Consider the following 22448-nt stretch of genomic DNA (forward strand, 5'->3'; position numbering starts at 1 on the left):
CTACGGTCCGTGGACATTAGCAACGTCAAAGGCAAGATTGTGATTTGCCAGCTGAACTCGACCTCTCCGGTCCAGAAGGCAGGCCTCCATCGATGACATGAAGCTCGTTGGTGCTGTCGATGTGGTGCTCATGAACATAGTTACATAAGCATCGACAGCTACACGATCGTTTTCTAAGATTATGGGTGGCTAAATGGGTTGCACGGCCCGATCCGACCCAAGTACGATTAAGCACATCCCATTAAAGCACAACCCATCAGGCTCTCTCGGTGAAATGGGTCGTGCTATATTGGCCCAAGTTTTATGGCATGATATGCACGGTCTAAGAATAAGGTTTGATGTTTAGGGATATGGCTAGGGGACAAAAATGGCTCAAGAGCTAGACCTAGCCTATCAGCTGTTGTACCTCTACCAAAAAACCAAAAGATAAATAAAAGGGAGAGATGAAAAAATAGCAAAAACTATAGGAAAAATGATAACAATAAGGGGAGAAAATAGAAAATAGAAAAATTATAAGAAATTATTTAAAAATGGATCGTGCCTTACGGATTGGGCCATGCCATTTAGGCCCACTCTAGAAACGCGTCGTCCGTGGTGGCCCGCCATGACAGGGTGCCAGCCTAAGCACGACACGGCTTACATGGGTCGTGCCGGCACGGTCCACTACCAAACGGTGAACGGGCCATGGCCGTGCTTGGGCCGTAAACTGTGCACGAGTGTTAGCGCTAGCCCGTAATATAACACGTCCTATTTGGCACATATATATATCTGAGATTTTGGCTCAGACGTCGTGCAGTTGTGCAGGTGTCCGCAGCTAGCCGACGGTAACAGCATCAGGAAAGTTCGATGGCGACGATCATGTTCAGTTGCTCGGTGTGATCACCCAACGTCTCCCACGATAGCTTCGTTCTACGTCCTAGGCAAGAAGCATCCTCGACCCCCCGTGCGCTCGAGGCGGCCGGCCACGTCGATCAACAGCAAGGAAGGAAGAGGGGGAGCTTGCTTGGATCGTCTTGTCATCGGTGGAGTCCAGGCATCCGTACGTGGCTCTTTCCGGTTCAAGAACGAGCTCGGCGTTCATGCATTTCCAAAGTTCTTGCCGGTTCACTCCCTAGGCCATTGCACTAGAGTTAACTCTGAGATGTGTATCTGTATATTCTAATTAAAGTTCTTTTTTACCAGCACGTAGGTACCATACTTTCTGTTATAAAACAACGAGAGAAAGGGATTTTTTATCAACCTTGAAAAATACCTTAAGGTATCAAAAATTTTAGTACAATTTTTTGGTATATCAAGATACCACACTTTTTACACTAAACAGGTGGTACCTTGAGGTACTTTTCCAAAAATATTAAAAAAGCTCTCCTTGAAAGGTATCTCGAGATATCATACTTTTCAATGCAATAATTTAAGGGTTTTTTTATTAGGCTTTTTTATTATGTTTTAAAAGTATCTCAAGGTACCAAGAATTTTAATACAAATTTTTGGTACCTCAAGGTACCACACCTTTTACACTAAAAAGGGTGATACGTTGAGATACTTTTTTGAGGATGGTAAAACAACTTTTTTTTATTATTCTTGAAAAGTATTTTGAGGTACCAAAAATTTTTAATACCTTGAGATATATCGTACCTCGAGATACGAAATTTTACACTAAAAAATATGGTATCTTGAGGTATTTTCTAAAGAATGTTAAGAAATCTCAAAAAATTAGTATCTTGAGGTATCAGAATTTTGAGCTAAAATTTTTGATATCTTAAGATATTTTTCAAAAAGGTTAAAATAAGCCCTAAAACATATATTTTTACGCTAAATCTCAAACATATCTTGAGATATCAAAACTTTATGCTAAAAATTTGTTATCTCTAGCTATTTTTTAAGAACCATAATTTTTTTTCCGATCCAACCGTTCAGAAGTTGCGTTCCAAATTTGATATTACTAAATTTCAGTAAGATAGAGTAAAGTTAGGCCATGTTTGGTTTGAGACCATAAAATACACAGTTTTGAGAGCGAAAAGTTATGTAATCGTCAAATTTGATAGGGTTATATTGGTAATGGTGTGTTTGGCTTGCCGTCTTGATAAATCTTGGCAAGTCTGTAAATGTGTCCGACAAAGCACACTTGGCCTTATGTAAATCAACAATGTTCCAATCGAATTAAATTAGTAATGTTACATCTCAAGATCAAAAGCACATGCAACCATACATATATCCAGTTCGTTGCACCGATATCTCCTTTCTGAACCGAAAGGTTCCCGGCCGGTGCCAGATTCATCACGCCGATGACGCACAACTCTTCCTCTCCTCTGCCTGCCTTATCAACGTATCGCCCGTATGATCGACGACGATATGATCGCCGCGAGCTGAGAGAGCTCCACGCGTGCATGGCAATGGCGTGGCGCCGCGCGCGCGAGCTCGCGCCTCGATCGGCGCGGTGACGGGGGCGAGGCGTTGGTAGCTGCACGGCTCAAGGGGCGGCGCTCTCCAAGGGTCCAGGCTACGTACCCTCGTTTCCGTTGGGGAGCTAACCACCTTATCCATGGTGCTTATCCGTGAATCGGACAGCATTCATGGGGTCGTGTTTAATTTGCCTCGAGCATGTAACCTCCGTGCTCATCCTCTTGGACACTATAAATAGAGGCGATCGATCGAGCTCTGGCAGTGCAATCCATCGATCGATCACACGAGCTCTTCTCTCTTTTGGAGAAGGGTTGGCTACTTGCTGGCCAGCCATTAGGAAAGAAGTTAGTTCGTTTGGAGAAGAAGCAGCTTTGGACTGCGGTTGCATTTGCTGCAGCCATGGGGAAGCACTCTGTCACCGTGTGTTGTGCCCTCGTCGCTGTGCTGTGCATGGCGTCGAGCTTAGCACAAGCTCAAGTTCTCTTCCAGGTAGCTTAGTCACTGGCGTCTGACGCTTTGCTGAAGTTTTGGTTAATGCTGCAGAAGCAAATGATGTACGTACTTAACAACAAGAATGATTTGATCATTTGATGATGAGCTTGGTTTTCGTGTTTTTGTTGCGCAGGGGTTTAACTGGGAGTCGTGGAGGATGCAAGGTGGGTGGTACAACTTTTTGCATGAGAAGGTGGAGGAGATCGCCAGCACCGGCGTCACCCACGTCTGGCTCCCGCCGCCGTCGCACTCGGTGTCGCCGCAGGGGTACATGCCGGGGCGGCTCTACGACCTGGACGCGTCCAAGTACGGCACGGAGGCGGAGCTCAGGTCGCTGATTGAGGCGTTCCACGAGAAGAACGTGGAGTGCCTCGCCGACATCGTCATCAACCACCGCTGCGCCGACTACAAGGACAGCCGCGGCGTGTACTGCGTCTTCGAGGGCGGCACGCCGGACGGCCGCCTCGACTGGGGCCCCGACATGATCTGCAGCGACGACACGCAGTACTCCAACGGCCGCGGCCACCGCGACACCGGCGCCGGCTTCGGCGCGGCGCCCGACATCGACCACCTCAACCCGCGCGTCCAGCGGGAGCTCACCGACTGGCTCAACTGGCTCAAGGCCGACCTCGGCTTCGACGGCTGGCGCCTCGACTTTGCCAAGGGCTACTCCGCGCCCATCGCGAGGGTCTACGTCGACAACACCAACCCCACGTTCGTCGTCGGCGAGATCTGGAGCTCGCTCATCTACAACGGCGACGGCAAGCCGTCGACCAACCAGGACGCCGACCGGCAGGAGCTGGTGAACTGGGTCGACGGCGTCGGCAAGCCGGCGACGGCGTTCGACTTCACGACCAAGGGCATTCTCCAGGCGGCCGTGCAGGGCGAGCTGTGGAGGCTGCACGACGGCAACGGCAAGGCGCCCGGCTTGATGGGGTGGATGCCGGACCAGGCCGTCACCTTCGTCGACAACCACGACACCGGCTCCACCCAGTCACTGTGGCCATTCCCATCCGACAAGGTCATGCAGGGCTACGCCTACATCCTCACGCACCCAGGCATCCCATGCATCGTAAGAACATCGCCACAGATCTCACCGATACCTTTCTTACGATCACACAGCTAATATGATCAATTGCTTCTCCGCACAAAAAATGCAGTTCTACGACCATGTGTTCGACTGGAACCTGCAGCACGAGATCGCCACGCTGGCCGCGATCCGGTCGAGAAACGGGATCCATCCGGAGAGCACGCTGGACATCCTGAAGGCCGAGGGCGACATCTACGTCGCCATGATCGACGGCAGGGTGATCACCAAGCTCGGGCCGAGGTACGACGCCGGCGGGATCATCCCCTCCGACTTCCACGTCGTGGCGCATGGCAACGACTACTGCGTCTGGGAGAAGCACAGCCTCAGGGTTCCTGCCGGTAGAAGGCCTTAACTAATTAATCAATTATTAGTTGCATCACTGCTCTTGCAACGCTAGATATGTATACAAAAGTATCTCGCTCTAGCTACGAATCATGCAATTTTGCTGCGATATGTGTATGAGCTTCGATGTACGCTTCGTTATAACTAGCGTTCTTCGGAAATAAGTAAAGCATAATGTACTCTGTTAGTCCTGCAGAAATGTAGGATGGATGGAATTAACTAGTACGGTTTGTTCTGATCCTAAAAAAGAGTGGCAAGCATTTGCTGGTCTTCACTTTTTTTACTCTCACTTTTCGGCTTTTAGCATTGACTTCCGTAAGTGTTGTAAATCAACGACTGCAGCCTAGTATTTTCGTTTTTTACTATGCTTATAAGCTAAAATTTTAAATTTTTAATGTTAAATTTAGAACAAAATTTAGAAATTTTTATCGTAGTTTATTTTACCACCTTGAATTTTAAATAACTATAAACACGTATATAAATTTTTATTTTTTATTTTGCGAATAGGTCATTTGTTTTTTTTCTAAAAAAGACAAACAATGAGTCTATTAGGGGATTATCGGATATTTTCCTTCTCTCCCATAGAAGTAGAGATATAATGTGGATTATCAGACCCCATAGAAGAACAGACTTGAGAAGATATATATCACCGTGAAGAAAATCACAAAAGTAGACCATCAATACAAATACTCCCTTCGTATTTTAATAGATAATGCTTTTGATTTTTTTCACACATTTAAATATTCGTCTCATTTAAAAAATTTATCCACATATGTAAAAGTTTAACTTATAACTAAAATTTATTTGGTTACAAATTCAATCATAGAAAATAAATAATAATAACATAAGTTTTCTAAATAAAACGAATGATCAAATTTGTAACAAAGAGTCAACTGTATCGTCTATTAAAATACACCAGAAGTATATAGGATAGAGCTCTCTTTATTATTAAATAATGCATCCACCACAAACATCGCATCCGCCCCCTTTATATACAAGGCTCTTAAAACTTCGATTCACATTGGTCCTCAAGAAAGTAAATTATCTACTATCTCTGTTTCATATTGTAACACTTTCTAACATTGTCTAAATTCATTCATTGATAAATGTATATAGTTTATATATGTGTCTAGATTCATTAGCATCCGTATGAATATAAGTAATGATAGAAAGTCTTACATTGTGAAACGGAGGGAATACCCATCAGGGGCATAGGCAAAGGGTATGCCAGGTATGCTCTGGCATATGTTTTCTAAAAAAAATTCACTTGAATACAAATTCATGTTACTTAGTGTATGTATATTGAATCATATTGTAAATTTTACCATTATTATTGATTTGCTAAAATAGATTTACCTCATTATATATGCCAATTTTTAAGCAGGCATACCTTTAGCTAAAATTCTAGATTCGCCACTGATACTCATCATCAATGATAAATTTGCATAACAGTAAGCATCAGGTTTGGATCAAAAGTTTCACTCAAATAGACTGCAGCTCGGTAATTCGGCCCAATAACATGGGGCGTAGCTCCATTACTTTCTCATTCCGAACAAACTCAAGTCCTAAGCAGGCCCAAACGCAATAGGCCACACATTCTTCAAAATGTCATTCCAGCCCAACTAAAGAGGCCGCTTATCCTTCCTTCATACTCCGTAATTCTTTTACTCGGCCCAACTGAGATAGGCCGCAGGCTCGTCACAGACGTGGGCCTTACATCTCAGCCTGCACGAATTTGTACAGCCATCAGGCTGGTCAACACAAACTAGTTAGAGTAAGAACTAAGAATGGTATCATGGGCTTTGCAACTTTTGGCCTGCTACAACCTGGCTTTCAGAAAGATCTACTCTACTTTGGATCGCTACGGTGCAGCCCATCAAGGCCCGATATCAATGCTACTAGGCCTCCCATCAGAGTTATTTCGTACATATTGGGCCATGTACGATATTGGGCTTGAATCAAGTGGGCTATACCAGATTAATCTTGGATAAACGGGCTTTATATTTCTATGGGCTGTTCATTTGTCCAATGTTCGTAAGATCGCTAACAGTTTTCATCAGCAGTTGAGCACACGTCACTGCTATTTGTGTGCTATTCGATTCGCATTGCTTGGAGAATTCAAATATTTTTCTCTGAATCAGCCTAATTTTTCAAACAAAGCTTGAAGCTTTGGCTTGGTGCGTAAACGAAGATTGAAGGTGAAACGTATCTATATACGTGCAAGATGCCTAAAATTTTGAAATAATCTTGATCTGCACTCAAGTTATTCAGCATGAGCCCAGTTTGCCCAAAGCCTCAAGTCATTAGTCCTACGAGCAGTCACCAATCAGAATGATTAACTACTCTGAAGAAAAAGAGAGGATAAAGGCGCCATCTGGAGCGTTCTAGACCGTGCTAGAAATCAGCTGCTCCTAAGTTAGCATCTCAATGACTTGAATGCTCATTGCGGCTGCAGATGGAGTTTGTGATAAACTTTGTCATCGCATTCATCAACAAACACATACATGTAGCTTATGAGCTTATCCTGTTATCCATATGGATTGTTCATGGCGGCTCATATGGAATTTGCAGTGAACTTGGTTGCTATGACTTATATGAGTAACATTCGTATAGAATTAGAGTATACATGCTGAGTTTCTGACATTAATTCATCCATGAGGTAACCGGTCTCTCTTTCCGGCTTGCTCCATTGGCTGATGACGATGAACAACTCGGACTCATTGATTCCAGCATTATCTGATTCTCCCGTTTCGAGGTTTGGATTACGGTCACATCGAGATGTGGATAGAATTGCCATGTCAGTAATTAGGCCAGTCTAGGTGGATTTTTTTTTGGAGGTTTAAATTTTATTAAATGATATGCCGCATACGCAAAAATAGTGATGTGATATAGAATTTGTGATGATATAGAATAGTTGAGTTTCATAAGAATGAAATTTGGGGTATACAGTTATCTAGACCATAAAACTGAATTGAAATCTCCACTGGAAATAAATTTGTATATCTCCATATATTTTTACATCTCTCGTGTTGATCACTCGGATGTAACATTTAAGTGATATTTAAAATTATGAAGTGAAATTGTGCATTGTGAACAGTTGTTTTATCCATCCATTCAAATTTTTTTTGTGACGCAACAATAAAAATTTGCACGGATAATGGTCTTAAAGCAAAGCAGGACGTGCCACATGTACAAACATGACGAGAGGGCGGCCAGTCAAGAGGCTACACGACACCTCAACTCTGAATACGTAGCTACTACGTTGTTTCCCCTGTAGTCTGAACTCTCAACTCTGAAGAACGGAAGCTCAGAGAATGCATGCCTTCTCCTCCATGACGGGATTGCCGGGATGGAAGTGAGAAGCTTAGCCGCCGGCCGCCGTCTCAAGCAGGCAGGGTCGTCGCGATCACGCCGCCGCATCCCCGCGCTGCCGCCGACGGCCGACGCGGCGCCTACGTGGCGATGCTTCATTGCCTTATCCCTATCCACGTCATTAATTGAACATTCCCCCGTGCCTCGATCAACGTGCCCCCGGTGTTCTATATATACTGCCCCCACGACGTGGTCGTTCTCCACGAACTGACACGCACCACCACCAACAACAACAACAACACATCATCCATTGTCTACAGCGTTACAGCAACAGTGTGCAAAGATGAAGAACTACACCAGCAGCAGCTTGTGCCTGCTGCTGCTTCTCGTGGTGCTCTGCAGCTTGACATGTAACTCGGCACAAGGACAAGTTCTCTTCCAGGTAGTACGTGCAAGCCGTCACTTTCTGTTGGAATGGGGTCTTTCTTTTTTTGGCTGAAGAAGACGTTAGAATTTGAAGATATTTATGTCACGTGTGATGGCTCAGTGATCGATCGATAAAAGGGTTACCTACTTGTATGGATGCAGGGTTTCAACTGGGAGTCGTGGAAGCAGCAGGGGGGCTGGTACAACACGCTCAAAGGCCAGGTCGACGACATCGCCAACGCCGGCGTTACCCACGTCTGGCTCCCGCCGCCGTCGCACTCGGTGTCGCCGCAGGGGTACATGCCGGGGCGGCTCTACGACCTGGACGCGTCCAGGTACGGCACGGCGGCGGAGCTCAGGTCGCTGATCGCGGCGTTCCGCGGCAGGGGCATCCAGTGCGTCGCCGACGTGGTGATCAACCACCGGTGCGCCGAGAAGAAGGACGCCCGCGGCGTGTACTGCGTGTTCGAGGGCGGGACGCCCGACGACCGCCTCGACTGGGGCCCCAGCATGATCTGCAGCGACGACACGGAGTACTCCGACGGCACGGGGCACCGCGACACCGGCGAGGGGTTCGCCGCGGCGCCCGACGTCGACCACCTCAACCCGCGCGTCCAGCGGGAGCTCACCGACTGGCTCGACTGGCTCAAGTCCGACGTCGGCTTCGACGGCTGGCGCCTCGACTTCGCCAAGGGATACTCCACGGCCATCACCAAGACATACGTCGAGAACTGCAAGCCGAGCTTCGTCGTCGCCGAGATATGGAACTCGCTGAGCTACAACGGCGACGGCAAGCCATCGACCAACCAGGACCAGGGCCGGCAGGAGCTGGTGAACTGGGTGAACGCCGTCGGCGGGCCGGCCATGACGTTCGACTTCACCACCAAGGGCCTACTGCAGGCAGGCGTGCAGGGTGAGCTCTGGCGGCTGCGCGACGGCAACGGTAAGGCCGCCGGCATGATCGGGTGGCTGCCGGAGAAGGCCGTCACCTTCGTCGACAACCACGACACCGGCTCGACGCAGAAGCTGTGGCCGTTCCCGGCCGACAAGGTCATGCAGGGCTACGCCTACATCCTCACCCACCCCGGAGTCCCCTGCATCGTAAGCACTACCACCATGGATGCATTGCAAGCAACCTTCCATTACAACGTTCTCTGATCAATCATTTCTTGCGTGTGTCAGTTCTACGACCACATGTTCGACTGGAACCTGAAGCAGGAGATAATCGCACTGGCGACGATCAGGGAGAGGAACGGCATCCACGCCGGGAGCAAGCTCCGGATCCTCGTCGCCGACGCCGACGCCTACGTCGCTGTCGTCGACGAGAAGGTCATGGTGAAGATCGGGCCGAGGTACGACGTGGGCAACGTGGTGCCGTCGGATTTCCATCCCACGGTGCACGGCAAGGACTACTGCGTCTGGGAGAAGGGGTCCCTCCGTGTCCCGGCTGGGCGCCACCTATGAGCATTTGCCGATTGTCTTATGCTTTTGCAGCTCAATTACGGGTTCTAATTAATTCCTAAATCTACTTCTGTACACGATTGTAGCGTTCGAATAAATGAACCAAGCTTGATCTCCCGGTCAATTGCCGGGCATATGTAGCTTGCTAGGTTATGTTTGTAACTTTGTATCATGGAAACTACTTGTAGTTTGTAATCGTTGAGAAGTACGTCAGGCTCAGGATGCAGTAAAATCTTACTGCACCGGTGAGTGTTAATTTTATGGTAAAGTTATTCTCCATATGTATGAATTGTAGATCATTTATCTTGGTGCACTAATTAAGAGATCAATAAAGTTATCCTTTTATCTTAAAATGTATTATTACAAATCTATGGACATGCAGAGTTATAAATTTGCACAAAATATAAGAACATCCGCACCAAATTTTTCATCTGAAACCATCCCTCATTTAATCTACCCCACAGGTTTTGGCTTAGACTTTTAAGCTAACTTTTTTGCTTTTAAGTCCCTAGAGCATCCACAGTGTATCAAAAAATGGTCATTATACAATAAATGATCTCATATAGGTTGTCTTTATACATTGTGAGGGTGATTATTATAGTATTAATGACTAAATTAGTCCTTCGCCATATGGGTACCCATAAGAATAAATGTTCTAACGTTTTTTTTATTATTTAGGACCCACTTTGTTTTCTACCATATCTATAAACATTGTGAAGCTTGCTACAACTAATATCACCTATAGTGGGTCCCACTTATAGAGACTAAATAGTCTTTATACATTGCTTATGCCCTTAGTACAGTGGTGGAATCCTACGTCTATTTTAAATAAGTCAAATAAACTAGTTGAATATAGATCTTAGATCAGCAGTATAAGAGTAGATTGAAAAAATCCAACGAAAAATATGCACAATTGTTTAAGCTAGACCTTTTACCTTATAAGCTATTAATTCCGTCCTAGATTAGGCTCATTTTTTAATTCAGAACTAAGAACTAAAATGATAAATTTATTCTAGGATGGAGGCAGAAGCTCACAAGCCTAAACAAAAGGGCTATCCTCCAAAAAGTTTCTTGGACAGGGAGAGTAGACATTAAGAAAGCTAGCAACGGAATTTCTGACCTTATTTCTTCATTATACAGTTTTCATCGAGCATATCTACAAAAAATTGTATTTGGGACCATTGTAATTTACAGATAGAATATATGAAATTTGTAGGATTTTAATCCTATAGAAAAATTTTCTACCTGATCCTTTGAAACAAAGGGTACAATCCTATGGAATGTCTATGGGATAGCTAAAGACATGGAGATTTTGGAGAAAAGTTAGCCTGAGATGTAACCTCATAATTTTTTTCCTACGAGTGCATCTCTCTCCCCTAATTCATGTGTTTAATCCCGGTCCATTCAAACATCAGTACTTTTGTTTTACATTAAATTCCTGTAAAAATTCTATGTTTTTCATACTTGATGGTCCTATGTTTTTCCATCTGCATTTTAAAGGGGAACTTAATACTAGCAGTACAATCTAGCCCAAATACCCCATCAAAATGAAACAATTCTTAACCTTGGTCATCATATAATGTTGGTTTTGAATGTTTCGACACGGGCCACCCCATCTTTCCACTTATACTTATACTTATACTTGTATTTATAAGCTAAAATTTGAATTTTCAACCTTAACATGTGAATTTATGGCATTTTTAGTAAAAGTTATTCAATTCCCACAATAGTTCATTCTAAACTTTTTGTCATTCCAAAGAAGGCCGAAACATTATACTCCCATTTCAATATAATCGGCACACTGCCAATGCAGAAATATTAAGTCACTAAACTTTTTGTTGTATATTTTTAACTAAACATTATTAAAGCACTATTAAGTGCCAATAGTTTAGTAGGGTATATTTTAGCTCCAAACCAAAATAACCCCAAAATGACTCTCGGTTTAGACAACAATGAACGATTGTTGAGATGGGAACCTGTGAAGGGACCAGATACACGAGAGGCATGTGTACGTACCCCCTAACACTTGTTTTATATATAAGCACATGCTCCACACATTTAACTTCCTATTCATGTGTCTAAAAACCCAAAAAAAAATGGTTTCATTGCATAACATGCGCAATTAATCCAGATGAAAACCGAGGTACGTAAGCACGCTAGCTACACAGCCTACACTGCAGTTTTCCACCCAACATCCCTGTACTGCATGCGCATATATGGTGTACGTACACACCTACTATACTTTCCATGTGTTGGGCTAGCTGCTGCAAGTTGCACGGTCACGTCTAAAGGTGGCAATGGGACCCGTTACCTGATACCCGACAGTTATTTACCCTATTAAGGATATTAAATGGATTAGATTTTGTACTCAAGAATATCTTAATGAGAAATTTTTATACCCGATGGGTAATTGGGTTTAGGTATGAGTATGCAGTATCCATACCCATCACCCAATGGGTACTCACTATAAATAAATAAAAATAAATTATATCATTTACCCATAAAAATTCGGCCCAACTTAAAAAAATTCTAATTATGTGGTAAACTATTAGCCAACTACTTTTGTGGTACTCATTGTTTATTGCTAAATTATAGCACAAGACTACAATTGATATTGATCTTGTATTATTTTTATTGTATTGTGGGTAATAATTGGGTGGGGATTATCCGTGGGTAAAAAATATCCAAATGGGTATGAATATACCTATAAATATAAATGGGTAATTCAGCGGGTAAAAATTTTATTTCGTGAAGGTGGATATGAGGTCGTGGTATCCATTACGGACCCATTGCCACCTTTAGTCGCGTCCGTCGACGTGCGCACGGGCCGGGCGGGGAGATCGATCGATGATCAGATCGATCGCATCCATCTGCAAGCGGATGAGAGGGGCGGAGATCCACATGGGCTTTTGAGCCGGTGCGGGGCCGGGACGAGCGACCGGTGGAGGAGGAGGTCGGCATGAGAGACGGGGAGAGGGGGGTAGGGGTGGGTGGGCTACGCACGAACGGATCGCGCGGTGCACGCACGCACTTGATTCTGCTCTTGATTCACGCACACACGGAAGTCGGCACCCGTACGGGGAGGGGAGTCCAGTCGCGCTGCTGGGTCAAGCGCCTTTTATTCCCCCGCCGCTTCTTTCCGGGGGAGAGGGCTGATCGATCGCACGCAGGAATCTGGAGGGGGTTTTTATGTGCGCTGCAACTTGTTCCTGCTAGCGGGGCTTGATTGGCTCACCGACCAAGATGTACAGCGCCGTTTTTTTTGTTTTTGGTTTCTTAGTACTACTTTATACACTCCCTGTTGTTGGCCCTGGCGTCTCGTCAGATTTCATGTCAACCGAGGTGAATTATAGTGATGTTTGGGACAAAAGACTTATTTTTATTTTATTGTTCTATCAAATATTTAGACGTCTACTATAAATAATAAACGTAAATTATTAATAAAATTTATTCATAATCTTGGACTAATTCACGAGACAACTTTATTAAGTCTAATTAATCTATAATTAGTTTATGTGATGCTACAGTAAACATGCTCTAATTATGGATTAATTAGGTTAAAAAAATTCGTCTCGCGAATTACCGCTCATCTATAAAATTAGTTTTTTTATTAGTCTATGTTTAATACTTTAAATTAGTGTCAAACATCCGATATGACATGAGGCTAAAAAGTTTAGCCACATCTAAACAACCTCTGTAGTGTGCAACTTGGTGTCTTCGTCCCGATTCGGAACCGATTCGATGGCTAAAATAATGTGTGGCGCACATTCCTTGTTTCTGGTTTGTCCTCCATCTGTTTTATAACAATTGTATTTCTAAAATTTAAATTTATTCTTTAAAATTGCATTTGTAGAGTATTAATTGTACCATCAATTAATCATCTCATATTTAAATATCTATCTATTTTTTCTACATATCTCTCTTATAACTAATTTTAGAGTGACCTTTTAGCTTTGGGTTTATGTTATAACCTAAAATTTAAATTTTAAACCTTAAATTCGAAAGTAATTTTAAGGTCTTTTTTCATCAAAGTTTATTATTTAGCTTTAGCTTTTAGATCACTACGAACACGTATATAAATTTTTTATTCATAAATTATTTTTCATTTGTAAATATGACGTTTGACTTTTTCTTCTAAACATCCTAAAATGACCTGGTTTGTCTGTCCGGTGTTAGAAATAAATTTAATTGAGACGGATGGAGTATTTGTTAGTAAGTTCAGATCAGGACCAAAAAGGTAGATGTGTGTGAACTGAAACATTATGTAACTGAACGGAAATGGAATGAATTCGTTGCATCAAGGATAAGGAAATGATCCGTACTAGAACCACGATTAGCATGTTCTGTCTACTGTACCAAGCAACACCTGCGGAAGGACTAAAGAGATCTGAACGGAGTGCCAACAAGCTATATTTATGTTTAATAAGCTAACAACGTACAAGAAAGACTTATGAAACCACAAAAAAAAAATTTAGTTAGCCATCATTTTTCATGTGTCCAATCAAGACTTTCGTAAAGACAGGGACCTCCATGATTTAGAAAGTTTGGCATATTAATTCATTTCTCTTGCAATTGGGGTAGTACGTAACTAGAGGGAGCACACCCCAGCAAACAACAACCCCCCCCCCTCCCCCCACCCAAAAAAACAACAAAAAAAAAGAGTAAAGTGTTGTCAGAGATATATATCTCAATGGAGTACCATATATCAAGTTTTATATGAAAAAACACAAAATACAGAACAAAATGTCCTGTAACACGAGGTTTTGACCAACGACTACTCTATTAATTTATTATTCATGTGATACAATAGTATAATAATAAGAAAATAATTTTGAATGTGAATATAATAGCATAAATTTTAGGTCAAAGAATTATATTCCAGCAAAGTAATCGTTCATTAAATATTTACCCTCAAACTACTAATGAAATTTTTAAAAAAGAATTGTCAACATCTTATAGCCTTCTACTCCGTACCATTTTGTAAATTTCAAGTCCAAAGTGGATGCACTGCGGAGTAAAAAAAGGAACAAATTTGGTTATAAATAGCGTTGACATATTTTATTGTGTGAAGTGTAAAGTAAATTTAGTATTGCTTAGAGTAATATATGATATTCTAATTTACTTTCTTCGGTCATAAACATTTGATGTGGTTGGCGTTGATAAAATTTGATCATTCATCTTATTTAAAAAATACTGTGCAAATGTAATTTATTTTGTTGTGACATGTTCTGTTGCTTACACATAAATACCCTTAATTAGTGTTGATTTAGAGGAAACACTTTCTTTTCTTTCACCATTAAAATAAGCAAACACACATACGCATGTATCCATATATCTTGAGGTCGATGCGGTTAATTTTTCCTCTACCTGCATTTTTTTTAAAGAAAAATGAAAAGGGAAGCATCAACAACCTCCTCCGAGGCAAAAAAAAAAAAATTACAGCAGCAGCAGAAGCAGAACTTGACGCTTTCCTGTTCCATAAAAAAGATGCGCTGTTTGCGACGTTTTTGACAGCGACCATGGTATTAGATGGTATTAGGCCCGGTTTAGTTTCTAAATTTTTTTCTTAAAATTATCCTATCGAATCTTTCGACATCTAAATAAAATTTTAAATATATATGAGAACTAAACTAATTATAATTATAGTTATGAAAAAATCATAAGACGAATCTTTTAAATCTAATTAGTACATAATTAGTTATAAATACGACGAAAAAAGATTCGCTGTTTGCGACGTTTTCGAACAGCGACCATAGTATTACCAGCGGTACACCATTCTCTCAGTGGACACTCCGCGCCTAGAGCTGTCTCCAATCTGTCCGCGTCGCCATCAACGCGACCACACGCCTCTCCACCGGGGCACCAACCTTGCCACTACACAGGGCGACGTGTGGCTAATTCTCCTTTTCGCCGTGGACCCCGGCACGGCTGGACTCCAAGCACACCGCAATTATATTGATTGTTATTGCGGGCAGTATTAAGCAACATGCTTCTCATTTTAATTTGGGGATGGAATCGAACAAACAACCTGTCTACTACGACGTAGGATCTGACATGCTTATAACAGAATTGGTGGGGGGGGGGGGGGTGCAGTTTGAGATGTTTAATTATGCATGTGAATCACCGTGTTTACTTTTACGTTTTACCGGCCTTTGGTCATTCACCCCGCTGTGGACTTGGTTGGATTCACCGTTGAAGAAACTACTGACTCTAATTTCTTTATTCGACCCCACTAACTTTAGGTGACCATTCATGCATCTTGTTCAATAAATTTACATACTTGTTAATTATTTTATTTATCGCTTAAGACATTTTAGACATGAGTTATAATTTTATATATTTAAAAGTTATTAAATAAAATAAACAATTAAACGTAAATATAAAAACATGTGAAGTTGAAAAAAAAAACAGATGGACTAAAACAGCAATGGATATTCCTCGTGCAATGTTTGGTGGTTAGGGACTACTCCAGGTTCTTTTGACACTTTTTACCTTGTCACTTCCTTGTTTAAAGACAGTACACGTGTACAGCTAGACTAAAATAAGGGCAAAATAAGCTAATCCTTTCCAGAATAATGGCTGTTACTCCGTCAACTTACAGATGAACTTATTTGGGAGTACATAGCATTATTTTACGCAAATAAGTATCACGTGGAAAAATGACCTTTACCTTTTCGAAAAATCCAGCCGAAAATGATGTCAATTAAACACCGTGCATGTTGTGAGAACCAATACTAAAAATAATTACCTATATTATGATGTACTAAAGTTACTGATGAACAGGAGCCGTTTAGTTACTTTGTCTTTTGTCTATGTAATACGGCTACTATGTTGAAAGGCGCAAACTGTGCAGTCGTTTTGTCTTTAGCCATTAATAACTTCCAAATTTTCAATCTTTATACAAAATAAATTCTCAAAGTGCGAACTGAACATAAATTTGCTAGTTACGCTCCTGGTGGAACCTGCTCAACGAGTTTAGGTCCTAGCTCGATACGTGTGTTTATAGTTATAACTAATTATCCTTTTAAGAACATATGTGTTATATATATATATGTAGTTTTGTGAAGCGTTGTGCTAAATATATGTAGTTTTGAGAAGCGTTGGGCTAAATATATGGTTTTACAATAGGTTGGTCAAAATATTTATAGTTTTGCAAAGTTTTCTTTACCAGGTAAGCTTCTGGTCTTAGTTACGTACTAACTCAATTTTAAAATATAAGTATTTCTAAGTTGTTTAGCAGAGACTAAGGTGGTATCAAAATACTGTTTTTATTATTTGAGTGGTCAATTTCTGAATAGATTAGATTTCTTTTTCAAGTATCTAATTGGTCCTAAAATCATTGTCATGATTGAAATAATGGGAATTAGTGTATGAGTGCTTATTTTTTATACAAAAATTGAATCATATAAATGCTGGTATTTTAGAACAGAGAAGATAGTTTTGAACCAACAGCAAATTTTTAGTTGTTAGATGCTCAATGTGTAAAGCTATATGGTTATATTTACCATGGAACATACTTTGGCACAGTACAATGTTTTTTTTCAAATATCTATAAGTTACTCACAGAAAATAGACATGTATAATGTACGCATGAATAGTGTGGGAAAACAGTGCGCACGGATCACTACTCCCCTAGTTTAATATTTTTTGTCATATAAATCAATATTTGATTATGATTCATAGAAATAAAAAGTAAATAAATATATATATATTTATTAAAGTACTATTTATAATTCATTTGTATATGTTGAGCCCCATTTTTTTCTTTTGTTTACGCTTATAAGCCAAAATTTTAATTTTTAACATTAATTTGGAGTAGATTTTGGGTTTTTATCGTAATTTATTTTTAAGATAAAATTTCAAATCGGTAAGAATACATATGCAAAAGTTTTATTTATAAATTATTTTATTCGGAAAAACAAACTATCACCCTCGTTCTATTATTTTCCAAACTAAATATTTTGAAACTTATTAATAGGTCAAAGTTTTAAAAAATAACAAACCATTTATATAACGATAATAACGAGGGACTACTCCATAAAACTGTAGGTGTCTCCCCAGGCGAACTACCGTATACACCAAGAAAAAAAATCAATTATTAGTAGTACTAATACACACATGGCTGAAAACGCTCTGAATACGGCGTGACCAACTGACCACCAGTCGTCCAGGTGAGAACACACAAAGGCTGAATCTCATCTTATCCGCAACAGCAAATCCTTCGCCGAAGTCTTTCCCCTTTCTTCCTCTTCCCGGACGGCGGGCCCCACAGCCCTCCGGCCCCACCCTACCGACCTACGATGCCACGTCGGACAAAGCGAGCGAAGATCGACCTGCCGTATCCCCGTCATCACCCCTCCGTCCCGATCCCGCTACTCCACATGCTGACGTCACGAGTCCAGTCACGTCGTCACGTGCCCCACCACCACTCGCCGTCCAAACCCCCCGCGAGGGGAGGGGAGGGGAGGGCCAGCCGATACCGGAATAGAAAAAGGAAAAAAACCGGAGGCAGCAATACGCGCACGTTTCACACGTTTTCATCACGCGCGCTTTCCCCCACTTATTTTTTCCCTTTCTGGCTCGGGGAAGAGTGTGGTTAGATTAATCTGGGATTAGAACACTTGTCCTGATGCGCCCCCCGCGTGCGCTGCGACGTCAACCCCGTATATAAGCACCGGGCACCCGGCTGTTCCCGCCCACTTCAAACACACACCAAGACGAGCTCAGCAGCAGCAGCAGCACGCATGACCAACCGCATCTCCTCCGCCATGGGAGGCAACCAGGAGTACATGATCCGATTCGACGGCCACGTCGCAGCCGACGACGCCTCGCCGCCGAGCTCCGCCACTGCGGAGCCGCCGCCGCCGCCGCCGCCGCTGCCGGTGCCTTTCGCCGGGAGGGCGATCTCGCCCGAGAGGGAGCACTCGGTCATCGTCGCCGCGCTGCTGCATGTCGTCTCCGGTTACAGGACGGCGCCGCCGGAGGTGTTCCCCGCGGCGCCGGCGCGCGTGGAGGTGTGCGGGGTTTGCGGGATGGACCGGTGCCTCGGGTGCGAGTTCTTCGCCGGGGAATCTGGGGTGGTTTCGTTCGATGGCGCGGAGAAGGCGGCGGCGGCGGCGGCTCCGACTGCGGCAGCGGCGGCGGGGCAGAGGAGGCGGAGGAAGAAGAAGAACAAGTACCGTGGAGTGCGGCAGCGGCCTTGGGGGAAGTGGGCGGCGGAGATACGCGACCCTCGCCGCGCGGTGCGCAAGTGGTTGGGGACGTTCGACACCGCCGAGGAGGCGGCCAAGGCGTACGACCGCGCCGCCGTCGAGTTCCGCGGCCCGCGCGCCAAGCTAAACTTCCCGTTCCCCGAGCAGCTGCCCGTCCACAGCGATGGCAATGGCAATGGCGACGGCGCCAGCGCCGCCGCCAAGTCAGACACATTGTCTCCGTCGCCGTGCAGCGCCGACGCCGACGATCAAGGCGAGCAGATGGCGTGGCCGCAGGGCGGCGGCGAAACAGGGGACCAGCTCTGGGAAGGCTTGCAGGACCTGATGAAGCTAGACGAAGGCGAGCTTAGCTGGTTCCCGCAGCCGTCGGATTCTTGGAATTGAACGTTGCCATTAGATCCCAGCCGTTGGAGTAGCTTCAACCCAGAAGGACCAAATTAACTAGACTTTTTTTTCTCCCTCTTTTTTCCTATCTTTTCCTGGCTCTGTTGTAATAATTGAACAAAGCAGAGTTTGTGAATTATCCATAGAGTTGACTACTAAACTGTGCTGAACAAACAAATTTTGTGTACGGTTTTAAAATACGCAAGAAGGAAAACGAGCTGAGTGGCTGACTAGATAACCGATTTGTCACACGGACCACACGTGCTTACGGAGTTACGGATAAGAGATTTTTGGTTGCGATGTTCTCGTACAAAGTGATTATTGTGAACTATGTCAATTGCCTAATTCGCAATAGTGAGTATGGAACACATGGCTATGAGCGTTGTTTAGTGGAGACCGACCAATTGCTTATCATGCATCAATTAAACAAATCGTTGACCAGGTATTGCGTGCTTTTTACTCCCTGAGCGATCAGAGTCGCTGAAGATATGTCTTCAAGGTCAAACATGCGAAGAACAGAGAGTCGTGGTCTCTCTCAAGTCAAACATAACATGAAAAGATGAGCGTCTCACTAGATAAGTATGACCATTTCATTTATCTCACCTGATGGTCCATGGATTTGCTTGGTGTGAACTGCGAACAACCCCATAATTTGCTTGATTGCTTCTTTGCTGTGTTCCTGATCGAATTCACACAGAGTGCCACACATATGGTCGACCGGGCTGCACGTGACACCGCCATTTTCTTTATTACTCTGAAGTGGTATCTTGATGCTAGTGTTAGTATCCTCTATGGACACGTGAAGCAACTTTAATATCATGTTTCTTCTCGAGTTATCATCTCCAAATCAAGGTTACGAGATCCGAGGGTGGAGCAGTACTACTGTTGCTTAGTTCATGCGGTTACCAGTTTCTAAGGGCATTCTCAGCCCAATAACTAGGATGATGTCCGTAACATTAAATAAGTTGCCATCTAGAATAAAAGATGACGTGGCAAGTGAATAAATGAGGAAAAAGAATGAAACCATGTCTTACATGAGACATGGTTTCTACACAATATTCAAGATATCATGTTAGATAAGTAGCATTAAATTGAAGTATGGAATAGTGGTGTTTGCATTGAAAGAATAGTGTCTAGTACTAGTCTCTTGATGATGTGGAGTTGATAGAAACTATATCTAGTGTTATGGGTTGGGAATGCCATAATGGATGTGAATTCAAATTTATACTAATTTTGTATTTTCTTTTTACAAAAGAGCCTCTTACGGTGTGTATATTAAAAAAAAGAAAAGGGGAATTACAGATTACAAACGTACAATAAGTACGAGAAAAATAAACTTGTCACTACCAAACTTTGATTCAAACCCAAATTACAAATTCCAAAACATAACTTTTGAACTCTTTTATCCTGACACCGATAAAAGTTATAATTTTTACTATTTTAAATTTCTGTCAATAAAATTGAAGTAAACGACGGGCTAATAACACACTCCATCTTAAAAATCCGGGACAAACACGGCATCCGCCATCCGCAATCCTGTTCGTGGGCGGCAGTATATCCACTAGCAGCATGAGGTGACGCCACGAGCGGCGTAGGGGGTGGTGGCGTCACCCCCGTCTCAAACCTCGCACGCAGCCGGGGGCTGGGTGGGCTGGCTGCGGCTGCGGATACGCGCGGAAACGGTCAATTCGGGCCCGCGCGTGTGGTGTGTGTGTGGGTGGCTGCCCGGCAACGGGGTCGCGCGGTGGAGCGCGCATCAGCCGCGGTTCCAGGCTGTGGATTGCTGGGCGCGCGGGGGTGAGTGGAGTGGGAGTGGGAGTGGGACTCGTCGTCGCTGGGCCGCGCGTGGCGAAACTGCGGAGGTGGGCGGCCTTCCGCTTGCCGCCTGGGCTGCTGATTACGACTCGCCTGGGCTGCTGATTACGACTGTTGTTCGGGAGTTACCTTTCAAGTCAAGGGGCTGCAATGTGTGGGCTGTTCGGGAGTTTCCGTGAGTTGATGTACGTCGAAGCGGCCGTCGGTTAAGTGTTTGACCGGTCCGGCCGTTATTCTTTTTTATCATACATGGCTCGCTCGCAACGAGTACACGTGGTGACTGGTGAAATATACCCATCCAAGTTTATGGTTTAGATTTAGTCTGAGTGCTTGGACGTATGATAAAGAAGTAATTTTTTTGGCTTTCTTATAAAAAAATCAAATGATATATTTACAAACACAAAATAATTTATAAATAAAACTTTTATATATTACTTAGCGATCCAAAGTCTAAATTTCGGTAAAAAAATCTAAAAATCAACCCAAAATTTAAAAAAAAATCTAAAAATCAACCTAAAATTTAAGGTTAAAAGATTAAATTTTAACTTCAAGGTATAAGCAGAAGCAAATTGAAAAATTAAAATTATTCCTTCATTGATTGGAAACGTATATGTGGACAGCGAGTCAGCAAATAAGTCACAGTGATTGCGTCCATCTTAAAATATGTCGGCCTATCAATAGCGTTACCCTCGTAGTGACAGTTCTCTTAAGATGTATCGGTTCAGACTTTCAGACGTGCTCATAAAAATATATTCTATACCTTTCACGGTATAAGACTTTGTGATGTTATCTAGATTCAAATATATATTCTATACCTTTCACGGTATAAGACTTTGTGATGTTATCTAGATTCAAATATATATTAATAAATCTATATGGATAGGTCTAAATAAATCTATAAAGTATTATAATATAAATGAAGGCAGCGGTATGCACGTAGACGTTCATAGGTAGTGTGCACGTCTATCTTTGCACTGTGTTTAACAAAAGAAAAGCAGGAAACGCCTGCGCCAAAGCCGCTAAACTGAAACTCCGAGAGCAATCAAAAGGTAGGGTTAGTGTTGGGCTGTTCTGTGTTGAGCCCAGCTTACAAACCGAGAAAAATCAGTAAATCTTCAAAAAAATCCACTAGAGGTCCTTAAAGTTAGAGACGAGTTTGTTTTTCGCCCTTTAACCACAATACTAGAAATATAAATATGTACCCCTAAACCAACAAAATCCGTACAAAAAATATGTACCAGTAACCACATGTTAGATTTTTTTATTTTTTTTCCATCCTTCTCTCCCTTCCTCTCCTCTCTCTTCTTCCTCCAATAGTGCGGGCGTCGCTGCTGTGCTCTGGTTGGTCGTGTACATCACCACCAGCTTCTTCGGCTTCCTCTTCGGTAGCGCGACGCTGGACGACGTGCTCGCCAACTTCGACTCCGACCTCGGCATCCTTTATAGCTTGGTGCTCAACGACGCCGTCAAGGTCAGCTACGTGCTCCACCTCATGCTCGCCTTCCCCATCGTGT

General features: G+C 43.1%; 3 protein-coding genes across 3 annotated transcripts; all 3 read left to right on the plus strand.

The window, feature by feature from the left end:
* Window positions 1–2688: 2688 nt before the first annotated feature.
* On the plus strand, window positions 2689–4566 carry LOC102709669 (alpha-amylase isozyme 3E). Its single transcript, XM_006659430.1, has 3 exons — window positions 2689–2889; window positions 3026–3964; window positions 4053–4566. Exons 1-3 carry the CDS (start codon window positions 2800–2802, stop codon window positions 4332–4334), a joined length of 1311 nt encoding a protein of 436 aa, XP_006659493.1. The 5' UTR covers window positions 2689–2799; the 3' UTR covers window positions 4335–4566.
* Window positions 4567–7909: 3343 nt separating this feature from the next.
* LOC102709950 (alpha-amylase isozyme 3D) lies at window positions 7910–9844 on the plus strand. Its single transcript, XM_006659431.1, has 3 exons — window positions 7910–8078; window positions 8225–9163; window positions 9245–9844. Exons 1-3 carry the CDS (start codon window positions 7980–7982, stop codon window positions 9524–9526), a joined length of 1320 nt encoding a protein of 439 aa, XP_006659494.1. The 5' UTR covers window positions 7910–7979; the 3' UTR covers window positions 9527–9844.
* An 8389-nt stretch (window positions 9845–18233) lies between these two features.
* On the plus strand, window positions 18234–19293 carry LOC102720902 (ethylene-responsive transcription factor ERF109-like). Its single transcript, XM_015840404.2, has one exon. It carries the CDS (start codon window positions 18268–18270, stop codon window positions 19117–19119), a length of 852 nt encoding a protein of 283 aa, XP_015695890.2. The 5' UTR covers window positions 18234–18267; the 3' UTR covers window positions 19120–19293.
* The last annotated feature ends 3155 nt before the right edge of the window (window positions 19294–22448 follow it).

This window comes from Oryza brachyantha, chromosome 8 (assembly GCF_000231095.2).
Source record: "Oryza brachyantha chromosome 8, ObraRS2, whole genome shotgun sequence".
Classification (NCBI taxonomy): domain Eukaryota; kingdom Viridiplantae; phylum Streptophyta; class Magnoliopsida; order Poales; family Poaceae; genus Oryza; species Oryza brachyantha.